This window comes from Lagenorhynchus albirostris, chromosome 15 (assembly GCF_949774975.1).
Source record: "Lagenorhynchus albirostris chromosome 15, mLagAlb1.1, whole genome shotgun sequence".
Taxonomy (NCBI): domain Eukaryota; kingdom Metazoa; phylum Chordata; class Mammalia; order Artiodactyla; family Delphinidae; genus Lagenorhynchus; species Lagenorhynchus albirostris.
In genome coordinates this window covers 87,327,503-87,346,317 of record NC_083109.1, presented here as the reverse complement: position 1 = coordinate 87,346,317, position 18,815 = coordinate 87,327,503, and the positions used below count along the sequence as shown (strand labels likewise).

General features: G+C 59.3%; 2 protein-coding genes across 7 annotated transcripts in view; one reads left to right on the top strand and one right to left on the bottom strand.

Annotated features, from left to right (window-relative positions):
- Positions 1-18,815, bottom strand: part of C15H7orf50 (chromosome 15 C7orf50 homolog) — a 97,091-nt gene that overhangs the window by 50,730 nt on the left and 27,546 nt on the right. The gene's annotated exons all lie outside the window — the stretch shown is intronic.
- Positions 7,160-8,224, top strand: GPER1 (G protein-coupled estrogen receptor 1). The gene has a single exon (XM_060123947.1). It carries the CDS (start codon positions 7,160-7,162, stop codon positions 8,222-8,224), a length of 1,065 nt encoding a protein of 354 aa, XP_059979930.1.

Here is an 18,815-nt window from a genome sequence, read left to right as displayed (position 1 = left end):
GCGCGCTGAGAGCCAACAGGGATGCGGCTGTCCGGAAGGTGCTTACTGAAAACGAGCTTTATGGCTTTCAACTCCGTTTATACAAAAGCATGACACCTTAGCCCAAACCAATACTCACACCTGAGGCTGGTGTGGGGCGTGAGTGCGGGCTGACACCTGACCAGGTGGAAGGTTCTAGCCTGTCTGCTGGCCAGCATCTCTCCCCTACCCCAACCAAAGGGCAAGGAAGGAATCTTGAAGATAAAAACATTACTCAAATAACTTTATGGGCTTGTCATACCCTGGCCCTGAACGGTCATGGCTGGTTGACCTCCAGCTCTGCCAGGAAGCAGGGGCCGCACAGACCTCAGCAAGAACAAACATTGGTTTTGTCTTTTTAATGCAGCATCACTGGGGGTCTGAGGACATCACCCACAGGCACAGGTGTCCAGCACTAAGACGACGGGTGTGAGCCCGTGGTGACCGTCGCACACCTGTCATGCTGTCCGTGACCCGGCGGACAGCGGGGGCCCATCACCAGGAGCTCTGGATAGACCGGCAAAAAGCCGTTTCAAAAGCCTCATCTGTTCTATTCGACAGTACGTGCAGAAAGGCTAGTAACACAGGAAACATAAAAATCCAAGGGAGGTAATTAGTCTCATTCCAAGGCTACATCCATCAGTCTCACTGCGTTTACATCATGGTTTTCTTGGTTGAGCAGAGAACAGGGACACGCCAAGGAAAGGCATCTTTCTGGCTTTATGAAACCTCTACCTTTGACAGCTTCGGTTTTTAAATTTTTTATTAAGGCCTTGCTTTTTTAGTTTTTAGATTCACAACAAAAATACGAAGAATTTTAAAATTTTGCATTTATCTCCTGCCCCCAAACAGGCACAGCCGTCCCTCTCCAGGTGTCACGACTGATGAAGCGGCACTGACACACCTCCACGGCCCCGGTACAGCCTCTACACTGGGGCGCACTGGGTGTATAATGACATCTACTACCTCTCTGTCACTTACTCACATATTCGTGAAACCTCTACCATGGACCCCATGCAGCACGCCCACAAGGGACAGAGCTGGGGGTCAGGGGTGAGCCGCCCCCCGACCCAGACCGTCAGCAGGACACGCAGCGTCGGCGCCGACGTGGAAAGGCTGCTTCTTCGTGTGACACACTTACCACCAGATGCTGGATGTGACATTTTCCTTGCTGAGCCGTCCTTCCAGAGCACTGGCTCTGTCTGCCTGGGCGGGCAGGGCTCTCTGGAGAGCTGTGCTCGGGCTGTTAGTCGGGGCGCAGAGCAGCCTCATACGCGGGTCCATCCTAGGGTCTCCGCGCACTGTCATGACTGCTCACAGACGGTGCGGGGCTAGAACAGGCCGCCTCTGGGGGCTGGGGCGGCAGGGGAGGCTTCAGCCTGTGGCTCCAAGGACGCTCGTGCCCCGCAGGCAGATTCAGCCAGAGTCCAGGGGCTGCTACCCAGACCCGGCCCCTCCCCGCCAGGACCGTGCTCAGCCTCCCAGAAGCCCAGCCCTGTGCCCCCAGCGCCCGGGAACAGCCCCTCCTGGCCCAGGGGCAGGCACACAGACTCCCCAGCCCACCTCCCTTCAGGTCCACCCGCTGCTCGGCCTGTGGTGCCAACACCTGAGAAGAGCCCTTTCCTAGAGTCCATCCAGTTTTCTACGGTGTGTGGCAGGAGTGCAGGCCAGAAGGGAAAGGACCTCAATCAATCAGTTCCCAGTAACAGACGCCAACGGCTTGCCAGTCTTAGAACCAGACGAGGCGACGGCAAGTCCACGAGTGCGCAGGGCTCCCTGAAGAAACGGCGGCCAAGCCTGGAGGAGCTGCTCACGCTGCGTTTCTAAGTATGTCGGCTAAAGGAACCATCTTAGGACCCGCCACAAGAATGTAAACTGGTGGCTCCCAAACTTTCTTTTTAGCAGCAGGAGCCTTTCTTTAAACAAAGCCTGAGACGACAAAGGGCTGCTCTGGCTGGAGGGGGGGCGGGGCTGACCGCTGGAAGGTCGAGGCCCCCAGCCCCCCCACCCTGTCCCCGCCCCCGCGGCTCTGCCCCACTCAGCCCGCATCCTGCACCCCGTGAGGACACACAGAGCCGGAGAGAGAGCTCCAGAGCCAACCGAGAGCTAAGCAAACACACAGGCTCTCTGGCGGCGGGGGGCACCTGACTCCAGGAGAGGGTGTGTGGGATAAAGCGGGGCTGACGGGGTGGGAAGCCACCTCCTGGGGCTCCTCGCCCCTCCCAGGACACTGCTGGGGCCACTAGCATGGGGCTGGGACAAGGACCTGGGCCTGCAGCCTGGCCTTCTAGAGCATTCCACCCAGAGCCCCCAGGGACGGGACAGCCCCTCCCTGGGCAGACCCCTGTTCCCGTGCCACCGGCAGGTCCTTCTCAAAGGCCAAAAGGAAACGTCCAGGAGGCTCCTGGCAACGGCACAGAGGAGCCAGCTGCCTGAGAGTCAACACCAGCCGGGCCCCGGGCCGCTGCCTCGAGTCGTAAATACCGTGGGGCCATGCGCGCAATGGGCGCCTGTGCTGGGGCTGGGGAGCAGCAAACCCTTCCCACGGGGCTGCCCTCCGGGAAACGGCCGGGCCGCAGATACGCCGGCAGCTGTCGGGCACACGCACTTGCGCACGTGCAGGACCGGGACTCGCGACACCAACAGGGGCATGACGGCTGTGTCGAGAGGCGAGGAGTCCGGTGAGGGGAGCGCCAGCCGCGGCTCCGGCCGCCCCGCCCCGCAGCCCCACACAGAGCAGAGAGCTGTGTGAGGCGGGGCAGGGGCGGCGAGGGGCACCACCCAGCTGCTGACCCAGTTCGGGGATGGACAGGAAGATCCCAAGAACTGCAGTTCTGCCCCAAGATGAGCACCCTTCAGGCCAACTGTCAATGTGGGAGGCTCCCGGCGAGGAGAGGAGACCTCGGGCTCGGAGGCCCTCAGATGGGCCGAGCCCCAGCTCTGAGGCCCCGGTACCGTTCCTTCTGAGCTCGGTTTTCCCATCAGTACACAGGGATACCGCCTCACCTGACAGGGAGCTCAGGGAGGGTTCCGAGACGGTGGGCGCCACGCTGCCCAGTGCGGAGTAAGCGCTCTTTCAAGGCTGGATGTTAAAACGTACAGACGGGCTTCTCGCCTCACGAAAACGTCTACGAGGCCTCTTGGGCCCTGCCCGTGCGAACATCAACTGGGGTTCAGTGGCCTGACGCCCCCCCAACACCGTGGGCTGGCCCTCACGCTGACCAGCTGCAGGAGGGTTGACCATCACTTACCCACCCGGGGCCACGAGAAAAGGGGGCCCGCGGCCTAGCGGCCCCAGGTGAGTTCGGGAACACACGGACGAGAGGCGGGGCTGCAGGGCGTGTGTCCCGCCAGGAGGGAGCGGCCGTGCTTCAGTGACGTGACTCGGCTATTTCAGGGTCTGAATTTGTGTTTTAGTCGTTTATTTAACTCAAGGGGAAACTGTACTTTCTCATGACTCACTGCTCTCAAAATGGTGTCTCCAGCATTTCTAGTGTTGAAGCCATCTTGCGTGTGCAGCTGGCCAGAAACAGGTCTAAAATCAAAGCAGCCCCATTTACGTGATCGCGCCATTCTTTAAAAAGCGAACCTATTAGAAGCACAGCTGGAAAGAACCCTGAACACTAGTACTTTTCCATAAAAAATTCAACACTGTCTTCTGTGGAAACGTGTACATTTCCCAAAGGATGTTAAGTCAGCATCGCTCAAAAAACACCTTCAAGCTCACGCGCACTCAGCTGGGAACAGAGCAGAAGGTTCGCAGCGCGCTGACCCCGGGGCTCAGGGACCCCGCCCTCGCCCCACACTCCGTCCCACCAGGCGGGGGCTCACACTGCAGCGGTGTGCTTCGTTCCTCCACTCGGAGTTCAGTCTCACAGCTTCAAAAACCAACGAGGTGAAAACAGGGACACCCAAGAGGAAGGTAGGAGCTGGATTAAAATGCAGTGCTCATGACAACCACGCAACTCTCCCGGCGGGCCTGCAGCGCTCTCAGCCCCGAGCTGAGCGTGTCCGGGGACGCTTGGGGCGGTTTTGCCAGCCTCTCCAGGCCGATGGTGACATCCATCCGCCGGCAGGTGGGGTGCATGGTCAGTCGGCACTGGAAGTGGGGTCAGGCCGGTCCTGCCGGCACCAGGGCAGGCGCACAGCGGGAGAGCGGGAGCCCTGGCGAAAAGAGGGGTCTTAGGCAACACCTGCAGGACAGGCACCTCCAGGGACTTCGGGAGCAAAGGGAAGGGGAGCGGAGGCTACTCATCTACCCGACTCTGAGCTCACCTGCCGAAAATACCTGCTACTTGCTGGGTTTACATTTCTTTCTACAAGTGTCTTGTGAAACTCCTAGGTGAAATTCTCTATGTATAATTCACATACTACTCTCCGAACTTAGGAAATCTAGTTTTAGTTTTAAAGGCAGTCCATTGCTAAAACAAGCAACAATATGTAAGCTTCACCAAAGGATGATAGATTTTTATCTAAAAGATAAGACCCATTTACAATCCCTTCAAACTTAAAAAGAGGTTTGTATCAGTGGGTAAAAAAAAGCTGTTCAACTGGAAACTTCCCTGAAGACTCTTTGGTGGGACTGAGCTCAGTGCCAGAGGGGGAGAAAAAGGCCCAGCAAAAAAGGGGTTACATCCGGACCTGTGGGAGGTGCCCGCCCGCCAGCCGCGGGCCTATAAAGCCTGCCTGCGGCCGCCAGGGGCCAACCATCCGACGACCGCCGACAACCGCCCGGGCTGCCTGCCGAGGACAACGGGCTGGCCTCCGGAGCCTCCACGCTCCTCTCTGGCGTCCCGCGAAGGTCCCGATTCCACTCCCAAGTCCAGAATCGCTGCCGCCCCCAGCCGTGAGCGCATCCCGGAGGCTGGCTGAGCTGCCCTCCCAGGGACGGGGGACGGGTCTGCTCAGAGGACACACGCAGGTGGCCAGCGGCAGCCGCGCAGGTAAGCGTGACTGACCCAGGCTCTGGGTCTGTGTTCGGGTCGGCACCGGGACGGAGACGGGCCGGGCAGACAGGGCTGGATGTCTCGGCTGGGCGCAGCACAAGACGGCGCACAGCCAGAGCAGATGTGCACAGACCGGGCATGTTCAGTGAGGGCGGCTCAGCAGGAAGGGTCTTCATGACGCTGGCTGAAAACAACGCTAGCTGCTTTCCGTCCTGTTTTGTTCAAACGAGTATCTTCTCCAAGAAGATCGCCAGGGCTCTGACGGTGGCGCGTCACTTACTCCCTCAATGAGGATGCCCGCCAACCCGAGATTAATTTAATACACAAAAGATACCTCGTAGATCTGACCAAAATGTGGTTCATTCTTCTAGCTCTGGACAAGCAGTGGCAATCTGAAACAAAATGATACCTGACTGCTTTATACTCAACTTTCTATTTGTAAATTCGTGGCCAACTTTCATGAGGAAAGTGTGTCAGCAGTAAGATTCATGCTTATCTTTTCATCAAACCACCATGAAAACAGCATTGGTCAAGGATCAAAGACCCATTTACCCGGGAAAGAAGTGACGGCCAACACCTAACGAGCACAGTGGAGGGCAGGTGTGTCTCAAGGGCTCTGCTCGCCTTGGAGTTTCCTGAGAATCAGTCCAAAACTTGCCAAAATTCTCACGTTTAAAAAGCAAAACAAATCCTCTAAGCGGTTTTTACAGAGAAATTTAAAAACAGAGGCCTTAAACATTACAGATGGAATCTGAGAACAATGGCATTTATGTGGTTCAAATTGGGAATACCTACCAAAGATGAATAAAGAACACAACACAACTAGTAAAATCCAGTTGATCAACCCCAGTGAAGCAGAGGTTATTGAACCCTTTTAAAATAACTGACACCAAGGTCCCGATCCATCTCTTTCCTCCTTTTTTTTTAGAAACTCTATTTTCAAGCAATAGGTCAGTAAGCACCTGCTGCTCTGGCAACTTTGAAAACGCTCCCTGGCCACCTCCCAGGAGAGGCAGAAACTCTCCAAGGTGGTCACTAAGGCTCCTCCGCCCCGGCCCTGCCGACGGGGCTACCCCACAAAGCTGGGGCCACCTTGCCGCTCCCCAGCCGTGATGCCCGAGACCGCAGATCCTGCCCAGGGTGGCCCGTCAACGCCGCAGAGCCTCTGGGGAGCGCGCTGAGCAGAGCCTGTGTCAGGCCGAGCGCGTGAGCGGCCACCAGGGCGAGACGGTCAGAAGCAGAGGTCTGGGAGGGTTGCTCTCCCCAGCCTCCAAGTCACAGCGTTTCCAGGTTGCAAACAGCAGTGGAGAAATACATTCGGTTTTACAATAATTTGTCAAAACAGTTAAAAAAAATTCAAATCTTATTTCCTAAAAGAATGACCACCTTTATTTCTCATGTTCTCTCATTCCATGTTCTGAAAACAGTTCCGTGTTCGGCACCCAAACTTAGGGTTAGCCGAAAATGCTAGACTTCTTTGATCTGTATTATTGCAAGAAAAAAACCTCTGCTCCACCTCTCACCAAGCGTGCTGGGCCCGCTCCCTTCCAGAAAAGGCCGCTTTTCCCCTTCCCGTCTTGGTTCTCTTCCAGCAGCCGCCGAAATAAAACCATTTCGTCTCCTGACCACAACCCTCCTAAGGCTTCCACGCGAACATCCAGCCGTGCGCCCTCCTGAGCTGCGTGCAGGGGCCTGAGCACGAGTCACCGCCAGCTGCACTCAGACCCACTGGCCCTGGGAGCCCTGGGGAGAGGACACGGGCCGTGTTCTGCGCTTGACTCCCCTGCTCCAGCACAGGGCCGGCCGGCCCTCCAAGCGGAGGGGACACGTCCAGGCCTGCCCCGCGCGCTCGTGTGCTGCACCCGTCCCGCATCATCAGCAAGCCCTGGAGCCGCCGGGCTTGAATCCTCTGCTCTTGCTTCCCCAGGTGCCCGGGAGTGAGGGGCTCAGGTGTGGCGTGGACACAGCCGCAGACCCAGAGGCCAGGCAGAAGCACAGGCCAGAGCGCAGGCGCCGACCTCCACCTCCGGTTGCACAAGTGCCCCTGGGGCCTGCTCCGCTTTTCCAGATGCCTGGCTCGCTTCCAAGAGCATCCCCTTTCCTTCTCAAGAGGGATTTCCTGTTAAAAAACGGTTTCTGGGAGCCTTGCGGCAAATCCTGAGAGGCCGGCTGTCCCTCCGGGCGCCCGGCCCAGCATGGAGACGCCGCCGGGCGCCTCCAACGGCTCCTCCAGCGGCCTCGGCCTGCCCCGCGTGCTGGCCAACAGCTCGGCCGCGCTCTCGGAGCAGCAGCAGCGCGCCGTCGGGCTCTTCCTGTCCTGCCTCTACACCATCTTCCTCTTCCCCATCGGCTTCGCGGGCAACCTCCTGATCCTGGTGGTGAACATCCGCTTCCGGGAGAAGATGACCATCCCCGACCTGTACTTCACCAACCTGGCGGCCGCGGACCTCGTCCTGGTGGCAGACTCGCTGATCGAGGTGTTCAACCTGGACGAGCAGTACTACGACATCACCGCGCTCTGCACCTTCATGTCGCTCTTCCTGCAGGTCAACATGTACAGCAGCGTCTTCTTCCTCACCTGGATGAGCTTCGACCGCTACCTGGCTCTGGCCAAGGCCACGCGCTGCGGCCCGTTCCGCACCAAGCCCCGCGCACGGCTGAGCTGCGGCCTCATCTGGATGGCCTCCGTGTCTGCCACCCTGGTGCCCTTCACCGCCGTGCACCTGCAGCACAGCGAGGACGTCTGCTTCTGCTTCGCGGACGTCAGGGAGGTGCAGTGGCTGGAGGTCACGCTGGGCTTCGTGGTCCCCTTCGCCATCATTGGCCTCTGCTACTCGCTCATCGTCAGGGTCCTGGTGACGGCGCACCGGCACCATGGGCTTCGCCCGCGGAGGCAGAAGGCTCTGCGCATGATCCTGGCCGTGGTCCTGGTGTTCTTTGTGTGCTGGCTGCCCGAGAACGTCTTCATCAGCGTGCACCTGCTGCAGCGTGCGCCGCCCGGGGCCGGACCCTGCCAGAGGTCCCCCCGCCACGCGCACCCGCTGGCCGGCCACGTGGTCAACCTGGCCGCCTTCTCCAACAGCTGCCTCAACCCCCTGGTCTACAGCTTCCTCGGGGAGACCTTCCGAGACAAGCTGCGGCTCTACCTGGAGCAGAAGACCAGCCTGTCCGCCCTGAACCGCTTCTGCCACGCGGCCCTCAAGGCGGCAGTCCCGGACAGCACCGAGCAGGCCGAGGTGAAGTCCAGCAGTGCCGTGTAGGGGGGTGGGGTGGGGTGGGGTGGGGTGGGGTGGGGTGGGCGGGAAGGGCCGGACACTGTGCCCCGCGCGGCCCTAAGGCACCCTCCCGCTGGCCACTCACACACAGAGCTGTCCATCCATCTGGGTCATGAGCACGGGGCACGGACCCCCGCACACACTGGATCATGTGGCAGACGTTTCTGACACCGCCAACGAGAGCGAAAAGGAGGGGGACACTGGGACGTGCCATAAATTTGCCATTTTAGAGGAACAGAACTCACGCAGCGAGCGTGAACTGGAGGTGGCGGAACACTTTCCGCGCCTGCGTGTGTGTGTGTGTGCGTGTGTGCTAAGTGGGAGGACGCCGGGTGCCCTGCACCTCCTGCCAGCCTGGGGAGGGACGCTGCTGTGCGCCTCCTGAAGGGCAGAGTGAACGCAGCGGTAACAACAACGACAACGCAGACCCCTCTCGTCAAAACGTAAAAAAGAAAACCAACTGAGTCTGGGAATGTCCAGTCTTTGTCAATAAAGTACAGCCATGCTGCTTCTTCCGAATTCTCCACCTGAGCAGCTCCCTAAGGGGCCGGGGGGGGGCACTCAGAGCCCCAGCAGCAGGACCACCCCTTCCTCACCAAGAAAAAGCTCCCCAGCGTCTGGAGGCGCCCTCACTGCCCGGAGGACTCCGGGGACTCCAGCCCACGCCCCGGATGCTCCTGGCACCTGGACGGTGCCTGACACGGGTGCCGCACGCTCTCTGGGCGCCAGGATAATCTCTACTGCGAACGCATCACACAGCCTCGCTCTTCTAGCAGTTCTGCAGGGCTGGGCCCCCTCCTCCCCAGAAGCACCACCAAGATGGGGCGCGGCTGGCCTCGCCGGGAGGACGGTGAGCAATGTTTAGGTGACAGGAAGCGAGCCATTTTTAGTTTTAACAGTTCTCGATGAGTGCAAACCTCCGACAGAGTATCTGTCCCAAGGAAATATCTGCGTTCAACAAGCGCCGTCTCCAGCGGCTCAAGCCCCACCGAAGCCTCGCTTTCCACACAGACTCGCATCTTCCGAGGTGAGAGCTGTTATTAAGTTCCCTGACCCCCGCAAGTCCCCATCGCAGGAGCCCCAGCACTGAGGGCTCCATCAAGTGCACACTTGCTCTCATCTCCGCTGGGAGGGTGGTGATGGCCAGGACAGGGACAGACAATGTGTTAGTGAACGGGGCCTGTCCCCGACCCTCCAGCAAACCCAGGAGGTGCACGCGCGGCCCCAAGAGTCTGACTTGACCGCTGGAAACCTTAAGCAGTAACGACACAGCCGGGAACCAGGCCCGCTCCCTGTGTGCTCGGCTTCCCCTGGTCTCCAACAGGTAGGAGCAAACCACGCGGAAGCCATGCAAAGCCACCCGAGGTCATAGTCCCCGTCCTTCCCCAGAGGTGCCCGACATCAGGATATCTGGGTGGGAACTGCGTCCGATCGAGGGCCCAAAGTGTTGATCAGGGATGGGGCAGCCCTCACTCCGTGGCTGGCTGGGTGTTCACAGAACCACCCCCCACCCCCGCTGGCTCATCAGAGGCAGCTTCCACCCCGCAGTCCCTGGTTCACCTGAGATCACAGAGCAAACCTGTCCTCCTCACACCTGACACACACCCAAGCAAGCACCGAGGCCTCGAGAGCTCTGTGGGCAGAGACATGAGTCACACAGGCCCCCGCACAGCACCTGCCACTCAGCTCTGGAAGCCCATTTCCTGACCTGCAAAACCAGCGGCACAACGGCTCCGAGGGCCCAGCGGGGGGAAAGCAGGTACAAGGCAGAGGCCCCGACTTAACCAAAAGGGGTTCTTACTGAACCAGAGGCTGGACCCGGTGCTCCCGGAGTCCCTTCTCACCCGAGACCCTAGAGCCCTGGCTCCGGGGGCAGAGCCACGATCAGCGCCCCCAGCGGGCTCCGAGCACGCACAGCCGCCCGCCGGCGCGCACACATCCTTCCCGGGCGTTTATCTGAGAGCGGAGGCTGGTTTCACGATTTTCGCTGGAGCAGCACAAGGTAAAGTCAAGGCTTCCGACAGCTTTGCTGTTTCCTGGTAACCCCGCTCTCCTGGGCAGCAACGCTCTCCGAACCCCACCAAGAGCACAGAAGTGGAGAGCAGCCAGCACGGAAGGCACGGTGTCAGCGCCGAACGCGACTTCCTAACGTCCTCTGTGCTTAGTAACTCACTCCCCCGAGCCTGGGAGGGCCCTGGCGGGAGGGCTGTGTACCCACCCCGTCGGAAGGAAGGCTGGGCCCTAACCTCCCTCTTGGCCGGGGTGTTGGGGCACCTCTGAGACGACCCTAAACCACCATGACCGAGCACATTAGCGAGGGCGCTGCCCTGACGGACGCGGAGACGGGAGGGGGAAGGGCAGGCGGCGAGCACCCGTGGGCGCGGGTGGGAACTGGAGTTTGGGCTTCAGCCCCAGTGTCTGTGGCGGGAACGTGCACGGGGGCGTGTGGTGTGCGTGGGCCTCCTGGGCGTGAGCACCTCAGACGCGGACGGGGTGTGTGCGGACACACTGCCACGGGCACCTGTACCTTCTCCAGCCCACCCTGCCCAGGCCTGGGCCTCCAGCACCCATACCCTCACAGGAGGCAGGCGCCTCGGGGTCCTGGACAGGGTGTCCTGCCAGGAGGCGAGAAGCATCAGGACAATGACAGGGTCACATCACCAGGACACAGGGACCCAGCTCAAGGGTTCCCACCGGACGACCTGGGCAGTTTGAGCATCGAGATCATTAGACGGGTAAGTAACCCTCAACTATTGAAAAATGAGAATCCACGAGTCCATCCGGTAACAAACATAAATATCACCTACATAAACTAAGCAATGAAGTAAATACAAGAACCCACAGGAACGAAGGAAGGACTGAAGGGAGGAGCGAGTGACTAGACGGGAAGGACCCTGCTCAGAGCAGAGGCCGGCTGACTGGTCCGGCAGAGGGTCCTGGAGGGCTCGTCACACACGACTGTCGCGCAGCCTGGGACAGGCGAGACCCCTGACGTGGCTAAAGCAGGGGCACTCGCTGGACCAGGAGCAGGATGCCCGACCGCTTTACCGCGAGGAACAGTGACCAACGGCACAGAGATGGGACGGCCCGCAACTCGCGGCTTCCGAGGAGCCCACCCGACGGGAGTCCAGACGCAGACCCCAGAGCAGGGAGTGCATCCCCACGTCCGAATCTGGGATCACAGCCAGAATCTAATGGGGGGAAGCACCACCCGGTCCGAAACAGGGACAGGAGGCAGCCTCCACCCACAACACCACGTCACGAGAGACAAAGGAGGCGGAGGGCTGCTCCAAATTAAGGGACGGTCGGGAGACGAGCATCAACCAGCACGTGGTCCTGGGGAGGACGGTCCCAGGAAGAAAAAGTGCTCCAAGCAGGGGGTCAGCTGGTGGAAGTGGACCCCCCAGGAGACTAAAGTATCACCTCGACGCTCGACTCCCCGAGACCGAGGGCCACGCTGCCACTGGGGGAAGTGAGGTGATGCCCTCACGCTAAGGGGACACACACAGAGCGAGAACGCATGAGCACTTTAGGCGGCAAAGCAACTGGGACAAGCGTGTGCAGTGTCAATTCCATGCTGGGGTGCACACTCAAAGGGGTCGGAACAGACGCTCCAACAAGTACCGTGCACGAGTGTCCACGGCAGCTCCCATCACAGTAGCTGGCGGTAGAAACAACCCAGCTGTTCATCCACAGGTGAACACAACTTGGTCCGTCCACACGGCTCCTTGGCCCCAGGAGGGCATGAAGCACTGACACCTGCTGCAACACGGGGGAGCCCTGAACACACAGTGCTCCGTGAGAACCAGTCAGGAAAGGACCGCACCGGGTGAGTCCGCTGACGTGAAACGCCAGAGCTGGCAAATCCGCAGACAGGAAGCAGGAAGTGGGTGCCCGGCGCTGGGGGACGGGTGGGCAGGGGCTGCAAACGGGCACAGGGTGAAGCAGGCGTCTCTCGTTAGTGACCCTGACGGCCACACCGCTGGGAGCCCCTGAGAATCACCGTCGCACCCAAGTGCAAAGGGTGCGGGGACCGCAGGCAAGCTGCACCTCAGGGAAGCTGCTCCTGGAAAGAACCGGGCGCAGTACTGGGTCCCCTCCCACGCTGCCTGCCCCGGGCGCAGTACTGGGTCCCCTCCCACGCTGCCTGCCCCGCTGGACGTTCAGCCCTGCAACACGCCTCGATGCCACCGTCCGCTTCTGCCCACAGAGGGGAGACAGCCTGAAAACGTTAAGGTTTAAGCCGTCTGGAATCTGAGAAGCTTCCGCTAACGTGTACTGCAAGTGTTCTCAATAAAGTTCTCTCTTCTTCCTTACTGCCTAGTAATTCAAGTTTTCTTTTCTTTTCCACAGTGGGAAACTAAGCATCTGGGGTGTCTTTTGATATGTTTTTAAATCAAAAATAAAGGGAAAAAGTCTTCAGTAAAAACTACAGCTGAATTTACTAGGTCACGCTCCGGCGCTTCATCAAGCCACGAAGGCCGGTTTTGTCCCTGTGACGACTCTCTATGGGGCACCCAGGGACCTGCGGGCTGGCAGTGCGGCCAGCACCCGGGCAGGGCCAGGGGGGCATCCCTCACCCACCGCCTCCCCAGGCACCCCCAGCTCTCTGCGGCACGGAGGAAGGGCGCGAGGGCAGAAGGGTGCGGATCGACCGCCGTCTCGCCGGGGCGCTGGCGCCGGGGCAGCCTGCTCAGAGCCCCGGGAAATAGGCACGTCCCAGCTACTCCTGTGCCACTTCCTCGCCAGCGACTTCCGATCTGTGATAGAGCGCGTCCTGAGCCGGGGCGCGGCGGCCGCACAGAGCGCCTCCTCTCCGGCCAGGTGCGGTGTCTGTCTGAACACCTCCTGCATCAGTCGTTATCACAGAGGCCTGCCTGCCACGCACCCTTCTGGGGCATCACCGAGGCCTGTCTGAAGATGCTGTTGGCACTTAGCCTCGCAGCTGGGGGGACTCCAGGGACAGTGGAAAGGGGGCGGAGGAGGGCAGAGCCACCTGCGCCAACCCCGCTCCCCACTGAGTGCCCACCAGCCTCCGGGTCAAAGGTGTCTGAGCCTCTGAGCCCACCCTGCCCACTGGCACAGCCTGCACCAACCAGCAGGCCCTCAGGGGACGGCTGTGGGTCCCCGGGAAGCGGGGACCGTGGCCGTCAGAGCAGGACCCGCCCAGGCTCCTCAACAGCAGGCGCTGGGGCCGACACAGCACCACGAGGCCTGGAGAGCCTGGGAAAGGCTCTTCCGTCCAAGGACGCTCCACGCGCCCCACGGGCACCTGCTGGAGCCTTTGCCTTCAACGCCCAGTTCAGTGTCATCAGAAAAGGTCAGTTGCTCTGAGTTCATCTGATTTTTGCCAATGTCCAGTGGGTGGGGATCTCATCCGGGAACAAGGGTTTTAAAGGCCAAAGGAACAGAGAACAAAAGTGGATGAAAACCTGACTGTAATTCTAAGCCTTTATAAGTGGGTGGAATCGATCTAAAACTTATCACAAGAAATCAGCTGTAGGGAGTCCTGGAGAGTCCAGTTATTAGAAAGAGCGCCGTCCCCGTCTGTCCAGGGGGCTGGCCCCGAGTACAGTGGACATCAGATACGAGGTCTCTGAAGAGGGAACAGACCCTTCACGCAGAGTCCCTGTTCCCGCACTGCTCCCTCTGCCTGGACCCCACTACTGCACTCTCCCACCTCCTGCCGCCTGGGCTCCGGGAGAGGGTGGGCCATACCCTGGTCTGGACAGGGCTCCGCACGACTCGGGCCTCCTGTACGGGCTGGGCCCCTACATGGAGGGAGCCTCGGTCCCATGCTGGGCCGCCCCCCCCCGGACACATGTGGGTCCCCCGCCCCCAGGAGACTCGGGCTCTTCCAGGGAGGTCACAACAAGCTCCCACAGCCAACCAGACAGGAGGTGGGCCCCACCCCCTGCTCAGAACTTTCAGTCTTCAGCAGATAGGACAGTTTTCTTTGCCGACTCAACAATGTAAACCGCCCAGAAATGAGGAAAATCACAGCAGCCACGGTTTCAGGTCGCTAGTCTCACCCTTCACAGAGTCAACAGCACGGTTTTGTCCCTGAAGCCACAGCGCAGAACTCTCCCCAGGGCGGCTGCCGTACCTTCCCTGGGCGTGAAGAGTGGCTTGCAGGGCACGTCCCGCTGAGCAAGTCCAGTGAGGTCCCCCGGAAGTCCCATCATCCCACCCTGACAACCGTGGTAACCTCTGCACTGGGCAACATGTGTAAAAGTCAGCCCCTTAAAGACATGGAAAATCGGAAAGGCCAGGGTCTCCCAGACCAATTTCTGGAAGAAAGCTTTAAACAGGGGATGTGAGTGATGGAGTGTGAAGCCACCACAGGCCTAGCTGGGAAACACCATTAACAGTTTTTCGAAAGCAGCGGCTGCGGGTGGGCGTGGGGGAGGGGGAACTGGATGAATGCGTCCAGCGGGTCCAAGGAGGGGACGCAGAGAGCAGGGAGAGGCCGCTGTGGCGAGTGGGGCGGGGCTTGGACCAGGAGGGGGGCACTTGGCGTGGTGAGGGCGGCTGGACTCTGGGTACATTCTGAAGTCAGCAGGGCTCGGCAGGACGCCCGGATGGAGGAGACGTGGAACATGAGAGACAGAAGGACAGACTGTGTGGTTCTACTCACGGGGCTCCGGGGGAGTCAGGGTCACAGAGGCACAAAGTAGAGGGTGGGGGCCAGGGCTGGGGGAGGGGAGGGCGTGTCCGTGTTTCATGGGGGCAGAGTCTCAGTTCGGGAAGATGAGAAAGTTCTGGAGACGGACAGTGGTGACGGCTGCACAACAGTGAGAGTGTACTTAATGCCCCCGAACTGGACTCTGAGAAATGGCTAAAGCGGTTGATTTGATTACGTTATGCATATTTTACCAGAATAAAATCAAAACGAATAGAGACAAGGGTGTTTGCCTGAGCAGTGATGTTGCCGTTATTTCTCTGGGGAAGGTGGTGGATGGAACGCTCGGGGAGATGGAGACCTGGATTTTGGGCAGCTAAGTCTGAGGTCACGGTTAGGCACCCAGGCGTCCGCCGAGGGGCGAGGCTACAGGTGTGGCGCACGCGGAAAGTCTGCGGGAGCCATACACGCCGGGCATGTGGCAGCAGCCCCGGGAGCCAAGATGCCAAGGCGAGCGCGGGGCGGCGTGGGGGGAGAAGAGGGCTCCTCATGTGGAGGGAGCAGGCGCCATGGAGCGCGCACCCCTCGGGGAGGAGCGGAGGGCAGCCTGTGGCTGACAGTGGGCGAGGCCCTTGGTCCACGGCAGGCGAGGAGCTGATGGGGAGCGAGGGTGGGGTGTGGAAGCAGATGGTCCCCGTCCATCCCTCAGGCGAGGCTGCAGCCCAAGGGCTGAACCAGACAGTGTAGAGAGGCCCCACCCAGACCGCCACGCCCAGCTCTTTGAAGCCCCAGAATTGTGCAGTAATTTGTTACACAGCAAGAGGTGACTAACATATAGGGCTTATCCGGCAGAAGCGAAGACCTGCAAATCCCAAGACCTTGCAATTCCACCCCAGGCCAACACCCCAGAGAAGCTGTGTCTACCTATGAGGGCGTCACCCATAACTGCCAACAACTCAGAGGACCTAATGGATGAACTATGTTCCTGCGCCAATAAAAAGTAACAATCTAGAGCTATAACAACAGCATAGAGAACGCTTACAATAAACGTTAGCCAGAAAAGCAAAATACAGGGGCTTCCCTGGGGGCGCAGTGGTTAGGAATCCTCCTGCCAATGCAGGGGTCACGGGTTCGATCCCTAGTCGGGAAGATCCCACACGCCGCGGATCCCACTAGCCTGCGCTCTAGAGCCCGTGAGCCACAACTACTGAGCCCGCGCGCCTAGAGCCCGTGCTCCACAACAAGAGAAGCCACCACAATGAGAACCCTGCGCACTTCAACGAAGACCCAACGCAGCCTCAATAAATGAATACATTTATTAAAAAAAAAAAAAAAAAGCAAAATACAGGAAAGCGGGGATGGTGGTGGTGGTGGGATGAACTGGGAGGTTGGGATTGACATGTATACACTAACATGTATGAAACAGACAACTAATAAGAACCTGTGGTATAAAAAAATAATGATAAAATAAAATTTTTTTAAAAAGCAGCAAAATACAAAAGTAGAATGCAATTCCAACCATGTAAAGTTCAACTACAAGCAAAACCAAACTATTATTTAGGGCTGCATCACAGGAAATACTGATACAAGCCTAAAGAAAAGCAGGGGGATGAAAGAGGCGCTGAGTTTTGTTTCTCGACCCAGCTGTGGTTTCCTTTAAGCTGTATGGACCTCCTATTTGCTTACTTTACAATAAAAAAGGAAGGAAAGAAATCCACCATACAAAGTATGCCTGTCTGCGGCCATAAATGAAATTCTTCCATGTAAATCACAGCTGCTCAGTTTAAAACTCCAGGCTCAGATCAGAATTTAATACCGAAAGTCACTACCATTTCCCAGGTAAAGTGGTCACCTTCACTAACCCACACTCCCTGCACCTGTTTCTGAAAGTTAGGTCAAGTAAAGGCTAGAAATTAGATACGACGCTGGTAACACCAGACCCAGAATTAGAAACTTCAATGAGAAAAGGACAGCGATTCTTTTTTGCCTCAAAATACAGTCTGAAGGAAAGAATTTCCCCTAAATGGGTAAGCTTGAGAAGAAAGAGCTGCACGTGAATAGAGGAGCGACAGGGCAGGAAGATGGACTGGGGTGCGGGGGTAGCAGCCCACCACACTGACTTAACCCAAGCCCCACCCAAGTCCCCGGGGGCCCCCCAGGGCGCCAGCCAGGGGAGAACACGGGGCAGCAAGACACACAGAAAATGGCACATGGATGAGTGTCTTTCTTACAAACTACAGGGAAATGCAGTTTACATGCACGGGAATCTTGGAACCTCCCCGCCAGCTCCAAATTCCCACTCCCTCTTCAGACACACGGGGCGCCTGGGCGACCAGAGAGAAGAGGACGAGCGTGACAGCAGCCCGGCGGCTCAGAAAACCCGCCTCCACCCCGGGGCCCCGACGGTTGGCAGGGCTCTGGCAGCAGCTACACAGCCCAGGCTCCAGGGCCAGGAGCCCTGCTCGGCCAGATGGGGCGGAACGCACGGCCACGCCCAGGGAACACAGACTCTGCCAGGGCCGGAGCCCAGCCACGCTCGCCAGTGCGCCTGCACACACGTGCACACAGACACAGCCACACGCATGCCCTCATGACAAAGACCCGCAAGCACACGCTCGTGCAGACGTGCACACACGCACACACTCCCCGCGCGCTGTCCACATTTTGGCTGGCAGGGTCCCTGAGCCTGCCCTGGGGGACCCTCCGCGCCATCAGGAGGCACATTTCGAAAGCCCCCTCTGGTCCCCCAGGCGTGGTGCTCCACTAACCTCTCCCGAACAGAGCCCACCGCGGAGGGCCCCGTGCTGACCACACGGCAGCCATTCAGGGCGAGGCCAGCGGCCGGCCTGGCTGGAGGGCTCGGGGTGCAGCCTTCTTTCGGGCGAAGGAAGAGCAAGAGCTGCCCGTGTGGAGAAGCACCGTCTGCCGCACGCGGGCCAACAGAACTCACTGCGCTTTACCTAAGCAGGAGGCCCCAGCCTCCAGGGTCGCCAGCAGCCACCAGGCTGCCACGGCGGCAGACGAGCTGTGGTCCCCTGGCGGCTCCGTGCCCGAAAGGTCGCTGTCACACAAGTCACCCTTCATCTGTCCGCTGGCTTCCAGCACTCCGCTGTATCGTCAGGCATTTACTGATGAGACTCTTGCCCAAGGCTGACTTCCTGGTATGAAGTCCAGGACGCACACTTTCATTCATTACTTATGTTAAAACACAAACCGCCCTCCCCTGCCCTCCCTCCCGTGAGCTCCTGGCACCGACACAGGCTGTGACTCCTCTGCAGCACAGGGCCGAGGAGGGGGCCGGGGGCTCCTGGGGGGTCTGACCCCGCGGCCAGAACTCAGTGTAAACAGAGGACTAGTTCATAAAACTGCTAAATCCCAACAAATGTAGACGTTTGCTCCAATCAGTTTCTATGCCCCCTACACAAACATTAGTTCCACCCTCCAGAAAGGATATTCGCTAACCCGTCTCCCGCTCTCATCGCCACAGAACACACACAGCTGCTGCAGACAAGCGCGTCCTCCAGGCACCGTGTCAGCTATTTAGCACGTTACCTCGCGGCAGCCTAGGCGACCCCGTTGGTCAGGCCGTACTGTCTCCACTTGATGGTGTCAGGGAGAAGCGTGGTGCCCAAGGTCACGACCACCCGGCGCCCTGTGTAAGCCTCTGTCTACCTGAGCCAAGTGGTACCACGTCCTACCCCACAGCCCTGCTCTGACCTTGGAAGTGGGGCGCGAGCCCTGGCCAGCGACAAAGGCGGGCACTTTCCCCGGCACCCCTGTCTTTCCAGTAACGGGTGCCTGTTCTGACTGGGCTCCTTGCTGCCCAGCTGGAGGTCACAGGCCCAGGCTGCCCGCAGCTTCCTGGTCGGCTCCGGGAGATGAGGCCGCTGACCCTCACTGTCTGCCTCCGCCCGGCACTAACCGCACACGTGGGGTGGGCTCCCACTGGCCGTC